An 18619-nucleotide genomic window follows, 5' to 3' on the forward strand; every position below is an offset into this window, starting at 1 on the left:
AGGTATTTTGAAATATCATCCAAATTGGGAAAAGTGTCCATGGACAATTCTTTCACTGATGTGGGGAAAAAAAGTCTCTGCTTTTCCAGAATTCACATTTTAGTAGGTGAGAAAAATAATCAACAAATCAATATATAATTTCAGGTAGTGTTCATGGAAGCCGTGCCAATGCAATAACCTTTACTCTGAAGTCATTGTGGTCTCTCCAGCTAAGAATACATTTGGCAGTGAGGAAGGCCTTTCTGTTCCCTAAAAAACGTGTAGGTACTTCCAAAGTGTTATAGCGTGGATGAATAAAGGGTTCTAGGAAAAGTAACCTCAGGATCAGATCATAAATTTCTTACTGGGTAGGTGGTGGGTAATCCCGACCCAGGCATACATATTTTTTTTTTAATTTTAGAGAAATCCATTTGTTGTTCCACTTATTTATGCATTTATTGGTTGCTTCATGTGTGTGTCTCGTCTGAGGGTTGAACTCACAGCTTCGGTTTACGGATGCACAGCCACAGCGTGGAACTTAAGTAAAAGGTTTCTTCGCACTAAGCCTTGTCTGTTGTTTTCACGCATCTACATTAACCCACCTTTGAAATCAGTGTAACTATCCTCCAGAGAACACTTGGTCTTTATTATTCTGTAATCCAATCCCAGCCTTGCTTTCTCCTACTTTTGTGTAATCTTTACATTCCTTCTGTAACTTCAAAAACATAAAAGAGAGTGCAAAACTGTCATTATTCGGATCATTTGAGATCTTGCTTCCCAGCAGTGTCATCAGTTTGGCTCAAATAAAATATTATAAAAATTTCTAACATGTTTGAACGTTTCTTGATTCAACGGTACATTTTTAAGAGAAAGTCATAAATCTCTTACCAATAGGAAATCAACATGTATCAAAGATTTCATTTACTCATTAATTGATACCACTAAGATGTAGCACAAGTTTACAGGACAATTTAAATGCACAAGTTTACAGGACAATTTAAGTACCCACTTATTTGCCCTATAAAAATCACTCTGGTGATCTGTAAACATCCAGCACCTAAGTCCTAAGCAGTTCTCTCTAGTTTCATCCTCGATCCTCTTGCCTCTTAGTTGCTTTTGGCAGGATTGAACGGTCCTTTTTGGCTCACACCAAGAACACTCAGGCCGAGGAACAAAGGAAACCCAATCTTTTACCCCTCCAGGAAGTCAATTTCCGCTCTAGCAGAGAGGAAAGCCCAAGAACGGAGATTAGCCCCGCCCATTCTCCACAGGCACCGCCCCCGGCCAGCCCAATAATGAGCTGTGCGCAAAGGTCACGTGAGCAGCCGCCCCCGAAGCAGTTCTTGACGAAGGTGTCGCTCAGAAAAGTCCTTCGGCCCTGTCTGCCAGCTTTGCGTCCTGTCTCTCCCTTTTTCTGTTAAATGCCTGTTTTCTAGTCGCTCTCGTTGCGGAGATGGTGACCTACCAGGCGACACCCAACTCCAACTATCCTAGGCCTCCCCGGCAGCCCTCACCCTCAGGAGCTGAGGCGAGTTGAACTTCTGATTGGACCTGACGTCTTGTCAATCTCCGAGTTTTTCCAATCAGAAGTCGAGCCCTCCCAGCTTCCAGCTCTTCCATTGGCCTGTGTGCGGGGAAGGTGGAGGAAGAAGGGTAAAGCGAGGTCGCGCGAGAGCGGCGCTCTGTTCTCAGTGCGCAGGTGCGAAGTAGCTGGCAGGGGCCCGGGCCGGGGGCGGGCTTGAAGACGCGTCTTTGGGTTTTGGACACTGTGACAGAGCTAGCTCGGTGCACCGCTTGGGCGCAAAGCCTTTGTCAGGGTCCCGGCCAAGAACAAGGCCTGCGAGATTCCCAATGGTGTCCATGACTTTCAAACGGAGCCGCAGCGACCGGTTCTACAGCACCCGGTGCTGCGGCTGCTGCCATGTCCGCACTGGGACGATCATCCTGGGGACCTGGTACATGGTAAGGACGGGCGGGGCGGGAGGGTAGGGCCCGGGGGGAATGCGCATGAGCGGGAAATGGGGGATCCCGGTCTGGAAGGAAGGGAGTGTTTCCTGGGATGGGTGGGACTGAAAACGGGGTGTTGGGTGGGGCGGGAAGGCATAGGGGAGATTCTTTTTAGGGTGCTCCAATTTGAGGGAGGGTACTGTGTCCAGGAATCAGAGTCGGGGTGGACCTGGGGAGATTGTTTCTTGGCTAGAATTAGAGAAAAACTGGGGGTTGGGAAAGGCGGAGGCGTTGCGGGCGGAGGGGGGGGCGCGGGAGGGGGGAAATGAGAGTGTTGGGTTTTGGTGGAAGTTCTGGAAATTGCCAGATTTCAGCTCTTTTTGTACTTCTGTGATCTGAAGCACCACCCCCTCCCCCAACCCTTTCCCAATCCCTGGGTTTGTTTTTTTCCCCCCTAACGAAACAATTTGAAACGGACTTAAATAAATGCAGCCCAGTTTCGAAGTTCTGTCTAGCCCGAAGGGAAAGGAAGAGGTCCAGTTTGCAACGCAGTCTGATTTCTTGACCTTATTTGTTAGAATGTGTTTGTGATTTCGGCAGGAAGGCTTCTCTGGGCGGCAGTACCATTTGTCGGGGTTTACACTCCATCTGCTTCGGTGGAGCGCTACCCCGACGCTTTTCTTATCAGACCCAGTCCGTTTCTTTTAAGTGTCCTCTTTTGAGAGCCTGTTCTCTCTATTCTGACTACACAGGCTAGCATTCCCTGGATTTCAAGGCCTGTGTGATTCTATGTCATAATCAAGTTGGCAACGTTATTGATGGATGGTTCGCTAGTAATATTTTCGTGATTTCTTACTATCTCCAGTACGCCTACATTTTGAAGCTAATTTGCGACTTTTAAATACATGGTTTTGTTGAGGCAGCTTTAGGCTGTGATGGCTTTTCAGAGGCTTTGACAAACTTCTCTCACGGTCGACGTGGCCACTTTTCCCTAATGACTTTGTGATTTATTTTTTGGTGTGGGAGGTTGTGGCATTAGTGACACTGCACAGGTTCTGTTGACTTCAGTTTAAAAGGGGGAGAGCTTTATCACCGACATTCTTTTTGCCTTTCTCTGTTCTTGTTACTTCCCTACCCAGTGCCTTGAAATCATTACTGTTTGGACAAACACCAGATGAGAATCATCTTCAGTTAGGCGGATAGTGATGCCTGCCCCCTCCCTCCGCCCAGGGGACTGTCTGATCTTATTATTTCTTACTGCCCTTTTTTTACAGCCTTGCTGCATTGGCGAATATTAGAAAAAACAACACAACTTGAATGTGCAGGCTTATTTGCTTGTTTCTAAGTTTAATATTTCCTGTACTTTTATATTCAGAATTACCATCTTACTGGTGTAGTTATATCGCATTTCCCTGAAAAAAACTTTCTAATGTATTTTAACTGTTAATGGCAGTAGCAGCCGTTGTATTTCTTTCTTTTATTTCTAATCCATTTTTCTAAGGGTATGAGTCTTAATTTCTTTTGTTTGTTTGCCCTTAGGTCTGCCTTTGTTCCCCTACAAGAATAATTGAGGTCTTTAGAGCCCTCAGACCTCTTACCCAACCCTGCCTCCCCCGTACCTAGAAGATGGTCTACCCTCGGCCTTTAATTGAGGAGGAGCGGAGGAGTGTCCGGTAGTCTAGCACTCCTGCCTGCAAATGGAGTCTTTTTCTTCTTGGTGTCTTTCCTGCATTCACAGAACAAAGGATTTTTAACTTCTCAAGAGGAAATAGCCACCCTCTCCCAGTTTCCACTCTGAATGTAATTGGCTGGTTTTCTTTCCAGGGGAGATTTTTTTTTGATGCTACGGGCTCAGCTCATAAAAACGTAAGGGATTGCAGGGAGAAGTAGGAGCTAACAAACAACGAAACTCAGGATTGAGGGAGGAAAAACTTGACTGGGTGCATTTATTTTCCCAAAATAGGGGATGAGGTGTTTAAATCTCTTCCCCTCGGAAACACTTGATACAGAAACTTTTCACATCTGTGTTTTTTCTCATGCTTTAGCTATAGCTGTTCTTACTTTGCATGGACTTTTCTGGTTAGTAGAATTTATAAACTGCTTCAATTAGTTAATGTAAAATTAAGAGATTTATTGATCGTGTACAGTGGACAGGGCTGTGGCAGATATTGAAGAAGAATCAATCACCGGGACCATAGGTTATCGATCTTTTGTATTCTTACTACCTGCCACATGGTGCCCTCAGATGTTTCTTGCCTTGAACATGGCGCCTGTCCTCGAGATTTTTATGGTATTACAAAGAACTTTGGAGCACACCTGCAAAATTAAATTTAATCTACATTAACAAAGGGGAGGGAGAAAGTGGTCAGATTCTAATCAGAATTAAGGACTGGAAAAGGCCATTGTTTTCTTGGTTGCAGTATTGCTGGTGACTTTGAAAAGTGTGGCTTCAGTACCCTAGCAATATAGGGTCTAATTGGAGAGGCATGTAACGTTTAGAAAAACGAGACCAACTAGAGAAAAGTGTAATATAATATATTAAGCAAAGGATGTGCCCACACAGCGCGTTTTGTTGCCAGAAGCTCCTTTACTAAGACGAGAAAAAATACAGGCATTCTCGAGGTGGAGTGTTAACTTCTCTTTCCATCCTCCTTGTCCTGATACTCCCCTGTATTTAAGGTGGGGGAATATTTATGATTCTCTTTAGGTGGCCTCTGTGGTGTTTGGAACCTGGGGTTGCAGCCCCTCCCACCTGCTGGGCCCAGACAGCATATCAGTGACTTAGGATCTGATATCCAGTCATGGCTTTCTAGCAACTGCTCCTCCTGGCCTGGTGGTAAAGCACCTGTAACGCTATATACATGTGGAGTATTAGGTGTACGGTACTGAGTAGTGCAGTGGGACTTAGAGAAGCCAGAGTCAGTTCTATGCACCCAGCTCGTTAGTCTTGGGCATTTTAGATTTGAATGAAGCACGCCTGACTACTTAATATGTGGTTGAGTGATACGTGAAATTTCAGGATGAGCTCCAGTTTAAATTTGGGCATTTCTGAAACTGTCTACCGTTTACTAAAGAACTTGAAGACATGATTATTAAACAACAGTTTCTTATGTGGTATATTTACCACGTAATGTTTATTGAATGATTGAAGATGGGTTTACAACTCCACCGCAGGCGCCCCCGGCCGCCCCCACCCCCCAATGGCGTTTTGAGCATTTGGAATAATTTTAGGTCTTGCAAAGATTTAATATATGACTAACTTTATTTCATTTGGCAACATAATTTATTTTGAGATTATCTGTCTTTCCCTGGGAAAGGGTGAACCCTATCATCTGTATAATACATTTTTTATGAGTGTCGCAGACATGAACCACCTGAAGTCAGGTAGCAGGCGGAGAGGCGAAGACAGGTTTCCGCAGGCCGCACTCCTTTCCAGCCCTGACCCTGAGTCCTTTGCACACGAATGGCGTGTTTGTGTTTTAGAGTTAGTCCCTTTCCTCGCTCACGCTGCTCCCTGCCTCTCCCTTCCCCTCCGTGCCTTGGTGCCTTTGCAGACGCCGTTTCTTCTCCCTGAGATGTTCTTCTTGCCCGAACTCATAAAAAACCTCATGAAGGAAAATTTCAAAAATACGGAAACAAGCCCTGGCCGGCATATAGCTCAGTGGATTGAGCACGGGCTGGGAACCAAAGTGTCCCAGGTTCAATTCTCAGCCAGGGCACATCCCTGGGTTGCAGGCCATGACCCCCAGCAACCGCACATTGATGTTTCTCTCTCTCTCTCCCTCCCTCCCTCTCTCTCTCTCTCTCTCTCTCTCTCTCTCTCTCTCTCTCTCTCTCTCCCCCCTCCCCTCCCTAAAAATAAATAAATAAAATCTTAAAAAAAATACGGAAACAGTGAAATGGTATAAAAGTCTCCCATTATTCATCACTCAGCTTCAACCATTAACATGTTGCCAATTTTGGTTAATTAGTTTTAATTGTTAGCTAAATGGTTAACATTTTTTAAATGTTTTCTTGGTGAAACTTACTTTCTTTGCTTCCCAATCAGAGGGATCTGGTTTTCTCACTGGTACCTGGAAAAGTTTTTATATATCTCTTATATGTACTTTTAAAAAAATACTTAGTATACATTAGTATCATTACCCTTTTCTTACTTTTCTCCCCACACAAGATGTTCTCCTCGAAGGAGGAAGCTGATACGTTCTGCTGTGTAAAATGAGTGGGGTAGCTAGCTGGTTCATCAGAACACTCCAAGTACTCATTAGACCTTTGTTCAGTGAATCGTCTCCTGCAAAAAAGCAGTAAGAGGAACTCACTTGTAATTGCACGCAAGGGCTAATAGCAACAACATAACCTATAGTGCACGTTTATTATAATTTAAATTTTATTATTAAACATTTTTTGGTAGTTTTGTGTATTTTATTTTTTATCCAAGTTATCGGGATGATATTGGTTAATGAAATTACGTAAGTTCAGGGGGTCGAGTTTATCACACATCGTCTGTGTGTGTGGTCTGTTCACCACCCCAACTCAAGTCTCCATCCCTCCCCATTGATCCCATTTTACCCTCTTTTCCTGCAGCCAGCGGCCCCCCCCCCCATGATGTTGTCTGTTAGTTTTTTTCCTTAATCCTTTCACTAGTTAAACATTTAAAGATAGTTACTTTTGATCTCTATCTGATGAGGTTTTTTGCTGGCCTGGGGGGTTGTAGCCTTGACTCCGGGTGGATCCCCCTCTCTTTGCCTGCGTGACCCTTATCCGGACGCCCTGAGGCCAACACGTTGCTTTAATTATAGTCTCCGCAGATGCTGGGCTGTGGCAAAACATGCCGTGGGAAAAGTAAAGAGTAATAATTAAAAAACAGACACCAGTCCACAAAAGACTCTTTGTGGATGTGGCAGTGACAGGAGAAAGCGAAGAGGAGTAACTCTCAAGGTCCAGTGCTTGCTGGATCTGATGTTGTTTCTTTGTAACAAGTGAAAGCTAGTACGGTCTGGCATTTCTTGTTTGTTTCCTTACATGAGGCGGAAAGAAATAGTGCAAACGCTGTTGTTGGGCCCACTGAGTGTGTAGCACCGCTCCCACGTTAGTGGTGTGTCCATTGCCCACGGTGTCAACACAAGAGCATAGTTGCTGCGCGCTATAACTCCATGAACTACCAGATTTAGAAATTAATTGTTTTAATTACATTTTTGTTAATTGTCTTTGTTCAAAGTACAGTAAAGGGAAAAGTGAATTGGGAATAAATATTCTGGAATTGTACATACTTTGCTATTTTCAGAGAAATTTTATACTGCAAGCCTGTAACATCAGTTTCATATACTTTGTGAAAAATGCTACATGGAACTTAGAAATATCAACTGAAATCAAGCGTGAATGGTGCAGGCCTGTATTTGAGCACAGGATAGGTGTGTACTGGTGAACCTTTTAAGGTCCCAAGGGTGGGTTTTTCAGATGAGTGTTTTAACACATAAGTTGGGTCCTGATGAAACGTGGTGACTTCATGGAATGTGATGAACTCCATGGACTCACTGAAATTTGAGGTATCATAAATACTAGAAGATAATAATGGGTGATTCTGACTTATCCATGGAAGAGAAGACATTTTTAGAAGTCCTCCACGTGATACAAATATTTAAGAAGGGAATTTGAGACTTCTGAGTATTTTGAGTGTGTTATTTCCTTCATCTAGTAATTGAGTTTGCATGTTTTTCTTGACATGAGATTGTTTCTTTGCTCAGAGCTTTCTCACTATGACTCTATTGTGTTTAGCAGAGAGTTTGCGGAATTGGTTCCAAGCTGATTTCATTAGACAGAATGGATAACTTCAGTAGATGTATCTGATCAATAATCAATTCGTCTAATCACATTAACTCATACTCTTACACCATATACACTGGCCACACCCATTGCAATGACAATGGACAATTAAAAAAAACCAGCCTTCAACTGGGGGGCCATCTTTTGCAAATGTGATTTTCCCTTTTAAAGGCCTTTCAGGAGTTGATAAGTACCTTGCCTTTGAGCAGTGCAAGGAGAAAAGGCATGTTACTGAACATTTATTTGGAGAGTTAAGTATATATATTTTATGCCCTTGGATAATGGGTTTGCTTTTGGAAAGACCTCCAAACGAGTTGCTTAGGAATGTAGTGCGAGGAAGCAGGCTGCCTTGTAAGTGCCAGATTTGTATCCTAGCTGCGTCCTCTATCCGCTCAGTGGACTTGCGTGAATTACTGTGCTTATTTGAACCTTAGTTTCCCCATTCCCCATCTGCAAATGGGCTTTAGTTACATTTACTTCCCTTACTAAGTGAATAAGTGAAGTATGTCATTGTTCTTGGTATATGGAGTATCTTCAGAAATATTAGTTGATTCTGTACTTGACATTGTGACATTGTTTAGATCACCTAACCTAATCTTATTTCAAGATAAGAACTTGGGTTGCTTGTCTAGAATGTGTAAAGCCTTCGACTGAAACACCTCCAGGAAAATTTCAGCCCTGATAAAACTGTTATTTATCCTTCAGGGTGGACAGGAAAGAGCTACATAATAGAGTTCGTTTAAAATACTATTGATAAGACTCACACATTCCTTGAGAGTGTCAAATGTTCAGATTCTCCCCCTAGGGGGAGAGGGCGGGTTCTGTGAACTTCCCATGGGGAAGCCTACCTAACCCCAGTCCTGGGTGGGGGTTCTCTGTGAAATCATTAACGTCACTGTTTAGAGCACTTACCAGAAACCGGGGCCTGAAAACCAGAGGCATGAAGAATATTTCCCTTTCCAATGGAGTTGCAGACCCCACCCCACCACCCGGGAAATTCAGCAGATTGTTATGGCGGACTTTCAGCAAGGTTTTTGACAGAGCCTCAGGAAGTTCCTCTGGATCAGATAAAGAGTTGTATTCAAGTGTAGTAGCTTTGTCTGCCCCCTGTTCCCTTGCTGGTGATGTGGAGGGAAGTACTGATTACATGCTGATTATATTTTTACACGCAGGGTGCTGAGAGATGGGAAATCTTAGGGCGTCAGAATCTAAATGGAAAAAATCTTGACAGGCAGGAGTGTGATAAGACGACGTTCGATTGCAAATGTGTGTGAGGGCCTGCGGGTGGACCTCTGAGTGCAACAGTACAGGCACAGGCGGGAGCAGCTTAGTGGGGTTGGCCAAGTGTGAAAAGGAAGGAGGGGTTTTAGGGAGTTACTCTTCGTTCACGAAGTTTGGGCCAGTGTGATTTCATGCTGTATTGATTGAAGCTGGTAGCTAGGATGTGGCAGCTGAGACCCCCTGTGTCCCCTCCGGGCCCAGCTTAGCTCATCTGAATAGTGTGCCCAGTGCACTGGGGCACGTGTGCAGGTAGGAGAGCAGAGAGGAGTCAGCGGGGCAAGTGCCTGAGAGTTTGTTCTGGAAAAGACCTGTTTGGAGCCGGCCCCCCCCCCGCCCCCCCCCCGCCCCCATCAGCCTCGGCTGGGTGTTAGAGGAGCTCTTACCTCGAAGGGGGAGCAGATTATGTCCCAGGGTAGAATTTAGAATTTAGACCGGGAGGTGCAAGTTAAGTAACTCAGTCAGATCTTGGAAAGTCTTTAAAGCTTTTTAGTTTTTAAACCCTTTAGTTAGGAAGTAGGAGGTCTTTATCTCTGGATGGGAGATACTGCGAAGGGGTTTCGTACCTGATGGGTCATCACGCAGAGGTTGCCAAAAGTAGATTCATGGTTGTGAGGGATGTTCTTTTGCGTTAATTAAGCTGTTGTAATAGTCATAACCTGCATGTCTTTTTCCAAATGAAAAACGGTAAACTCACCAATTCTGCCCACCCCTCCGTGGTTATCCGGTGGCTGTTAAAGTTATGTGATGGATAAGTATATTGGATGAATTGGCTTCTTCAAAACTGGAAATTCTGAGATTAGTATATAAATATGTGAATATGAACGATTTGTAATGATCCCTTATTTTTAATTTGTTTTTTTTGTACTGAATCAAATCAATCATTTATCTTTGATCTGAAACAATTAAGTTTATACTTTAACTTTATGAAATATTTATCTTAAAACTATTCTTAATAGTGGTATTGCATATTTTATCTCACAGGTAGTCTCCAGTTTTATGTCTCTCTTCAGTTAAAATAATTTTAAGTATGGACAACATCCAAAGATTGTGCTGAAGACTGGCTGCTTCCTGATGAATAATATAATTGATAAAATAATATCTTTCGTAGGTGGTGAACCTGTTGATGGCAATTTTGCTGACAGTGGAGGTAACTCATCCAAACTCAATGCCATCTGTCAACATTCAGTATGAAGTCATTGGCAATTACTATTCAACTGAGAGAATGGCAGGTATGTTTTTAGTTGAAAAAGTCTCCTGCGAATGGTGCATGCGCACACACGCACACACACACACACACACACACACACAGACACAACTTGTTATTTAGAAGAGGATTAATTATGTTTGAGTTAACTCTCATTGCTGAGGCAGAAAAGTGTTTTGTGGGTTTTTCAAAGATACTCAGGGAGGGTTATAATTGAGCATTTTTAGCCAAGAACTGTAACAGACTACCAGAAGACTTTTGAGAAATGGGTGTTGTATACTTTGACTCCTGTTGGGTGCTGTGGAGGTCAGCGGGAAGAAGGAGCTACAAAAAGACTGGTGGAGGGTGGGAGGTTTGCTCATAGAACAGAAAGACATAGTGAAACACAAGAAGGAATTGTTTGAACACTTGGTGCCATCTGTTGCTTAGAGTCACAATTCTAAATATGTTTCTTTTAGATGAAGAAATACTTAACAGTGGAATTAAAAAGTAACCCTAGGACATTTATAGAAATTATCTTTTTAAACCTGTTATTCCCTGATAGCAATATTTTTATTATTCTCCTCTACAATACGGGTGTAGAAAAATTGTAGTAAAAATTTTATATTGTTATAAATTGTTAGAAATTTAATATTTGAACAGAAAATTATGCCTGAGATTTTTCAGTGTAATTCCTGTATGTTGATGTAAAAATGTTTTCACTTCAGAAGAATGTTCCCAGTTCACCTGAATCCGTTATGTACATAATACTACCAGCTCTTAATGCTCATTTTTAGAATTGCTAGCTTTTTTGTGACATTTATGACCTGCTCTCCTCCGTTTATAAAGTTGCTTTTTAAAAACTCGGGCGGTTAATTTAGGTGACCCGCTGTCCACAGGGCTGACTTTCTGTTCCCGGGAGCCCCGCAGCTGCGTGTGGGCCTCTGTCAGCCACTGCGTGCAAACACTAGCAGCTGTTCACAGCTCTTTGAGTTCCTTTGGAAAAATAAGTGTCCTCGTCGTCTTCTCAAAGCTGCAGCATCGTCCTTTAATTTTGTCGTCAAATGTGATAGAAGAACTACCAGGAGCTTTAGAAGCATCCCTTCAGACACTTCTTTCGAGTGGTCTGTTTTTACTTAAAATTCCAGGATAGAATGGTGAATAAAACGTCAGCTTCTAATGGCCATCGTTGGTATTCATAAAATTTTACTCGAGGCTGTAAGATGTACTGAACCTACTCGTGCCAGGCTTTCCGCCCCGTCCTGTGTGTTTCTCTTAAAGCCGGGGAGTAGGAAAAGGCGTGGTCACCGAGGGTCTTGCAGGCCGCCCCGCCCGGTGGGCTCCGAGCCTCGGCCAGAGCCACAGGGGCCAAGTCACAGGTGTTTTCCACGTTGCGTGAGTATTGTGGCTGCTGTCCAGAGAATCAGTGTATTCATTACCAATTTTTATTGATTACTTCTTCAAAAGCCCTTATTGGTGAGACAGTAAAAAATGCATAGTTTTTGGTCATGTGGTAGTTTATGTTTCTTTGGAAGTTGAAATTTGACTTTCCTGTAGAGCCAGTGTTAAATGGCAAGTTAATTTCTGATGGGTGGCCTGATGATCGCTTTTAAGTAATAGGGTGTGTGATTAGTTTTTAATCAACTAAACAGGACATGTACTCAGTGTATCTGAAATACTGCTGCAATATACACAAGCTGTTTTTCAGATACAAATGTCATCCTTACTTCTGCTGACCTTGAGAATGGGTGAACGCTTCTTTTCAGTGACCTTTTTACTCCCTAAAGGAGGTTCCCGAACGTGTTGGTGAGTGGAAACCTGAGGTTCATATGCGGGCATCTGGCCTTCATACTCGTTTGCTTTATTGATTCACAGATACTACAGCGTCTCTTGTTCCAGGTGCTACCTGTCTTTCCCACCTGCCACCTGATTTCTCCCCGTTTTGCTATTTGTTGCTCCAGTGGAAGACCTGGAACTTGCATTATTTTAATATTGTAAGAAATCAACATAAGCGTGTTGTCTTCCGTAATAGATCCTTAAAGGCTGATTGTTCGAACTACCAAGTCCCTACTAGGTAGTCCCAAGTGGCATCTCGCCTGCTGCGGCAGGGAAGTCCTGTGAACCCCCCCTCAGTGAGCTGCCCCGGGTCCGCCGGGAGAGGCGAGAGCGCAGTGCCCAGTATTGATGGTGTTTGTGCTGCCGAGTGGCAGGATGGCAGAGAACGTGTGTCCCGGAACATGCATGTTCAGCGGCTGCCCCAGTCATGCATCATTAGTGCCTTCATGTTCTTGGTGTCGATCCAGAGTCTCAGAGTCAACATTAGGTTTGTGGTGCGAAACTCACCAGGTCACGTGTGGTTTAGTATTTTTTTAAACTACTTGGATGTTTTGTGAGAGAATTCGTGAGTGTGATTAATGTAGAGAAAGGGAACAATCTGAGAAGGAGTTGAGGAACAGAGAAGAACTTTTTATTCAAGGTAAAATATTTAAGTCGATATTCTGAGTTGTTTTTAGGTACTATTTTTATTTTAACTAACCCTGTTTATTTTTAAAGTGTTCTAAAATAATGTCACTGCTCCTAATTACCATGTTTGAAACTAGTAAGATGAAAATAGAATATCTGCTTACCATACCATTTGGATATGCCAATATTGAAAGTCTCTCAAAATTGTCCTTGTAAAATTTAAGGAGCAGTTTGACTATTGTTTTGAGTAAACGAAAGAATGATGATTTGACTTATTCGGCACTCGTTAAAGTATTAGCAGCGAAGCCAAGGTGAAGGATTCAGAGCAGTGAGTTCGGGTGTTGGGATGGAGGAGAGGGGGTTAGTTCATGGACAGCCTTGGATTTCGGACTGTGTGTTTTACCTAAGCCAAGAGAGGGCATCTGTAGCCCTTTCTTTGCTAATACGTGTGTCTTGGAAGCAAATACCAGACTTTCCCTTCAGATGAACCCTGCTCGTCTCACAAGAGCCAGTGCATGCTATTTATTTTATTTAGTTTTTCCTGGTTCTCCAGGCAAAGCTGATTGTTTCTGCTTCTGTTGTAGCACTTGCCACATTGGATTATAATGATCTGCCTGCACCTCTTAGACTCTGGGCAGAGATTTCTCTCCCTAGCAGGGTACCTGGTCCGTGTGCCAACTTATTAATAAGTGTCAGTGAGTTGTAGCAATTTAACAAACAAGAAAACAAAGGTACGAATTTCTTAAGCCTCATTACCTAATAATGAGGCAGATTTTTTTTTAACCCTCTTAGGCTTAGATTTTTTTGATAGCCAATCTTAAAAATTCTTAGGTTTTTGTAAGCTAGCTTCAGAATGTTACTTTGTCATGAGGAGTTTCATTCTTTTTATATGATAGCTTAATCAGATTTTGGCTTTTGTTTTCTTAGACAATGCCTGTGTCCTTTTCGCCGTCTCCGTTCTCATGTTCATCATCAGCTCAATGCTGGTGTACGGAGCAATTTCTGTGAGTACTCTGTGCGTTCGGCTTTCGGGGTTTGCGCTTTGCCGAGCAGTACTCGGTGATGTCATGTGTGTGATGGGACGCTGTGGTTCCTTCTTCCCTCCAGTACCAGGTGGGCTGGCTCATTCCCTTCTTCTGCTACCGGCTGTTTGACTTCGTCCTCAGTTGCCTGGTTGCTATCAGCTCTCTCACTTACCTGCCAAGGATCAAAGAGTATCTGGATCAGCTGGTAAGTGTGGGTGCGGGTTAGACTTCTTCTATTCTCATGATTTAAATTGATATTCCGAGTCAGTTTTAGGTACTGTTTGTATTTTAACCAACCCTGTTTATTTTTAAAGTGTTCTGAAATAATATCACTGCTCCTAACTGTCATGTTGAAACTAGTATGGAAATAGAATATCTTCTTACCATACCATTTGGGTAATCCAATATTAAAAGTCCCTTAAAATGGGATTGTAAAATTTAAGGAGTAGCTTGACTTTTATTTTGAGTAGACTAAAAGAATGGTAATTTGGCTTATTTGGCACTCATTAAAGTATTAGCTTTTTGTTTTTGTAGGTATTCATAACACGTATTTGAGTGCCTACTCCATCCTTCATTCTGTGCTAGGCAAACTATTGGTGAATGGTACAGATATAAAAACAACCCCCCCTGCCCCATGTGCAGCAGTAAGTTAACGGTGAATTTGGGGAGTCAAGACATGAACATGTTCCCTGGTAATGAACTAGAGCTGTCGCGGCTCAGCGGTAAATGAGCAGCTCAGATTAGGCGCTGTGTGGTGGAGGGGCAGGGGGCAGTCTGGGCCAGAGGGGGGTCTACAGGGAACTGTGGGGTCCAGATAAATGCAAGTCCATTTTAAAAATTCTGCCTTTTAAGAACGTTCTCCCCACTTTGCAGATTTTTTGCCTAGTCCATTTTGCATACCACTAAATATATTCATTAAAACAATTTGTTGATGGCTTCTTGTGTGCAAGGGGCTCTGCTTGATCCTGGGGCTATGTCGGTAGAACTTGCTGTCTGTGAAGGAGTTGGGAAACTTGACTGAATTAGAGTTGTGGTGAAGCTGTGCAGGAAGACCGTAGGCCGCTCCGTGAGTGGATATCACACAAGTGTCAGACCTGGGCTGGGGAGCGAGATTAAATTCCATGTAGGAATTCAGATAGGGAAGGAACAGCAGAAATCTTCCAGGTGAGAGAGATGCCTTGAAGCGGGAAGTAACATGCTTCAAGACGCCTTGAAGCAGGAAGGGCCGAGGGGGCGGAGCGGGGACTGGTGGCGGCACCGGTGGTGATGGGAGGGCAGGGGCCTGTGGCGAGGCCGCGGAGGGTCGGCCGGGCGCGGGGGCATGGGGCTCTGGTGTTGACATGCCCATTAAAGACATGGGAATTTAAAACAGTAAAATGAGCTACACAGAAGAACGTAAAATGAATTTTCTCCGATTGCTTTTAGAGACCTCCCTGGCTTCTCCGTTTTACTCGGTTGGTCTCTCGGCCTGGAAGGTGCTTCCTCTGTTGGCCAGCCTGTAAATCCTAAACTCATGGCTCGTGCAACGTAGATAGAAACACGAGATGTAAACTTCCTGACTTAGTGACCCAGGGGCAGATTTGGAGTTCTATACAGGAGATAGTATCTTTCCAAAGGCCAGAAAGGTGTTTAAAATAGTGAAAAGAAACGGAGCGTAATTTAGACCCTTACGAATATTCTGAGTATTCAAACAAATGTATTTTAAGTGATCAAAAACATGCATTAACGATGAGGCTTAAAAGTACTTTGAATCAAATTCTGTTTATAAGTTTTTATTAGAATATTAGTTCTGACTTTGTTGCCTATTTTGTATTCATATCATGCTCTTCTAGGTTACCTTAAAGTGCAGGTGTTATGGCCGAATTCCACATGTGTGTATGTGTGTAATAAACTTTATTTCCTAGAGCAGTTTTAAGTTCACGGCAAAACAGAACCCAGTACAGAGAGTTCCCATACACCCCCTGCCCCCATAGCCTCCCTCCCTGGCCACGCCCCAAACCACAGTGGTACGTGTGTCACAGTTGCGAACATCATGGTCACCTGAAGGTCACCCTTTACATTAGGTCTCCCATTTGGTGGGCAGTCTCGGTTCGGACACATGCAGAATGACATGTGTTCACAGCGTTGTACGGAGTAGTTTCACGGTCCTGAAAACCCTTTCTGTTCTGCCCCTTCACCCCCGCCCCTTCTTGTTTCAAATAGCCTGACTTTCCTTACAAAGATGACCTCCTGGCATTGGACTCCAGCTGCCTCGTGTCCATTGTTCTGCTGTTCCTTGTCTCATTCATTATTTTCAAGGTGAGTTTCTGGGTGAACGTTCGGGGGCCCGCTGGACTGGGGGTCCTGCTGGACTGCGGCACTGCCCGCCTAAGCCTCCCCATTGCCCTGTCTCCCCAGAGTTCCCGGTAAGTAGCAGCGTAGATTTTGACACACAGTAGGGAGGACGTCTGGGGAATGTCCTCCCTCTTGTCTTCAGAGAGTGGTTGGGAACGCCGAAATCCTTACTAAGTAAGGGTTACCGTATTTCTAGAAGTGGTCTGTGATTTGGATTGAAAGTCACCTAAGATCCCCAGGGTTCAGAAACAGGCCGTCTTCAGCACACTGGTTATCAGGCCTGAAACCCCAGCTCGGGTGTCTCTGTGAAACGACGATGATAGGCCTTATGACATCAGCCCTGCCTGGCGTGGTTCAGTGGCTGGAGCATCGTCCGGTGGCTGAAGGGTTGTGGGTTCAATTGCCGGCGGACACAGACCTGGGTTGTGGGGTTCACTCCCCATGCTGGGTGCATCTGGGAGGCAACCAGTCGGTGCTTCTCTCCAGCATCGATGTTTCTCTCCCTCCCTCGGGTGAGGATTAAAAAACAAACAAACAAACAAACCCCCCAAACTTGTGACATGTAGGTGGGAGCAGGCAGGGAGAGGGCCTGGCCTGTGCCAGGTCCAGGTGGACGCCAGTTTCCTTCTCCATGGAGAACTGGGGAGGGAGCATCGTGAGTCCCCTTACCTTAGAACACGTGGTCTGTTGCATCCCAGCATTGGTCAATTCTGTGTGAATTCTTTCAGGCTTACCTAATCAACTGTGTGTGGAACTGCTATAAATACATCAACAACAGAAACACGCCAGAGATTGCTGTGTACCCTGCCTTTGAGGCGCCTCCGCAGGTGACTGACCTTCTACTGCATTTAAACTTGGCTAGCCATTATTGAGCATGCTCAAGAACCTGGGTCTTGCTTTCCCTTTAACGCCATGACTGGTATTAAGGCACGAACAGCCTCAGTCCGCAGAGATAGAGCACTTCCTGGTTGGAATCCTGGGTATGTGGTCAGGAGACAGCCCGCACTACAGAGCTCATTCAGTCTGGTGGTCAGGTTGGATCCGTACGTGGTTTCCGAGAACATTGCATTCTGCGGGGGGAGTAGGCAGGAGGCAGCAGTGTGAGCCATGCCAGGCTCGTGGCTTCTGGAGCTTCTGAGGACGGAGGTACCGTCAGTTGTTTTGCTTTCAGGAACCATGCGTGTGACCCTAAAGAGAAGCTGATTTTCTGTGGAGACATAATGAATGGGTTGCATGAATCTTTTGGGGATGCTTAACTCTTGGGGCCCTCTGGTTGCTACTCTGCTCTGGGCAGGTTTTCAGCATGTAGAGTGTATGTGGCCCGTGCAGGGCTAGCCTGTCACACTGGGAATTGGCTTAGAACGCTACTCCCCTGCATAGACGTGCCCTCGACCCGGGAGAAATGATGCAAGTACCTGAAGCTTTGACTGTAGATGGTGATGAACTCGGGATCCAGCATCTGATTGGCGGCTTCCGTTAGCATGGGTCAGCGGGGCCCTTATTCTGGGTTCTCAACCGCCTGGGGTGTGGTGGGCACCACCGGTACTTTACTAGTCACGTGGGGAGGGCAGGGGAAGCAGAAGCACGTCTTCCTCTCAGGGTATTTTGGTAGCCCCTCAGGGTCAGTGCAGGAGCAGCATTGTGCCCCCCCCATCTCAAGCAGTCTCAGATCAGGGGTCTCACTGGCGTGTGAAGTCCGAGGTCACAGCCAATCATCACTCAGGAACTCCTCAGCTGACAGTTTCTCCAGCTCTTCTCTGTGGGTTCACATGCCCCCACTCGTAAAATCTGACCGCCGAATTATTCCAAGTGGGATTTTAAAGGAGAATTAAGTCTGATAAATTTTTTTTCTCTTTTCTCTTTTCTCAGTATGTGTTGCCAACCTACGAAATGGCAGTGAAGATGCCTGAGAAGGAACCGCCGCCTCCTTACATACCCGCCTGAGGACACTCGGCCTTTGTCAATAAACCCTATACCAGCTTTTCGTCTTGTTTATTTTACAGAATGCTGCAATACAGGGCTCTTCAAACTTTTTTGATATAAACTACCTTTTTCTTTGTTTAAGCATTATTTTCAAACACTAACAAGCTTTTTGGACATCTATTAAAAGTCAGGGTTTTTTGTTAAGTCTATCACATTTTAGTGGGTTTTGAAGACAATCTAGGAGAAGCAAGAGCAAAGTGCCATTGTTTGCCTTTCATTGGGGGGTGGGGGGGTGTTCTCTACACATTTCCTTTTTTAACTTTGCACTTTCTTTATATGATAGTTTGCATTTTGGTTATTTGCTGCCCTGGATCCTTTCAGGAGAAATGAGTAAGATATTCAGGGTGAGTGAGTTGGGTGTAAGATCTGAGGTTTTTAGCTCTGAACGCAGGAAGACGACGCAACGTTGTAACGTGACTGTGGAAGACGGTAGTTGCATGTTTCTAGTTTGTATGTGGTTTCATCTTTGTGATAAGATGCTTTAATAAATCTCTTAAACTTTACTGTTGTCATATTTTAACAAGCCTATTCCTCTTTTTTTTTTGGTAGATAAAACCTAACATTTTCCATTAAAATAAACTCAGACTGCCATGGTTTTTGATAC

At 44.2% G+C, this 18619-nt stretch overlaps 1 protein-coding gene across 1 annotated transcript; it reads left to right on the forward strand.

The window, feature by feature from the left end:
* The first annotated feature begins 1654 nt into the window (after window positions 1-1654).
* On the forward strand, window positions 1655-18518 carry LAPTM4A (lysosomal protein transmembrane 4 alpha). The gene is made up of 7 exons (XM_045844583.1): window positions 1655-1941; window positions 10136-10256; window positions 13601-13677; window positions 13781-13903; window positions 15901-15996; window positions 16761-16859; window positions 17902-18518. The coding sequence occupies exons 1-7, from the start codon at window positions 1831-1833 to the stop codon at window positions 17974-17976; spliced, it is 702 nt and encodes a 233-aa protein (XP_045700539.1). The 5' UTR covers window positions 1655-1830; the 3' UTR covers window positions 17977-18518.
* The last annotated feature ends 101 nt before the right edge of the window (window positions 18519-18619 follow it).

This window comes from Phyllostomus hastatus, unplaced genomic scaffold (assembly GCF_019186645.2).
Source record: "Phyllostomus hastatus isolate PE091 unplaced genomic scaffold, TTU_PhHast_1.1 phas_contig_402, whole genome shotgun sequence".
Taxonomy (NCBI): domain Eukaryota; kingdom Metazoa; phylum Chordata; class Mammalia; order Chiroptera; family Phyllostomidae; genus Phyllostomus; species Phyllostomus hastatus.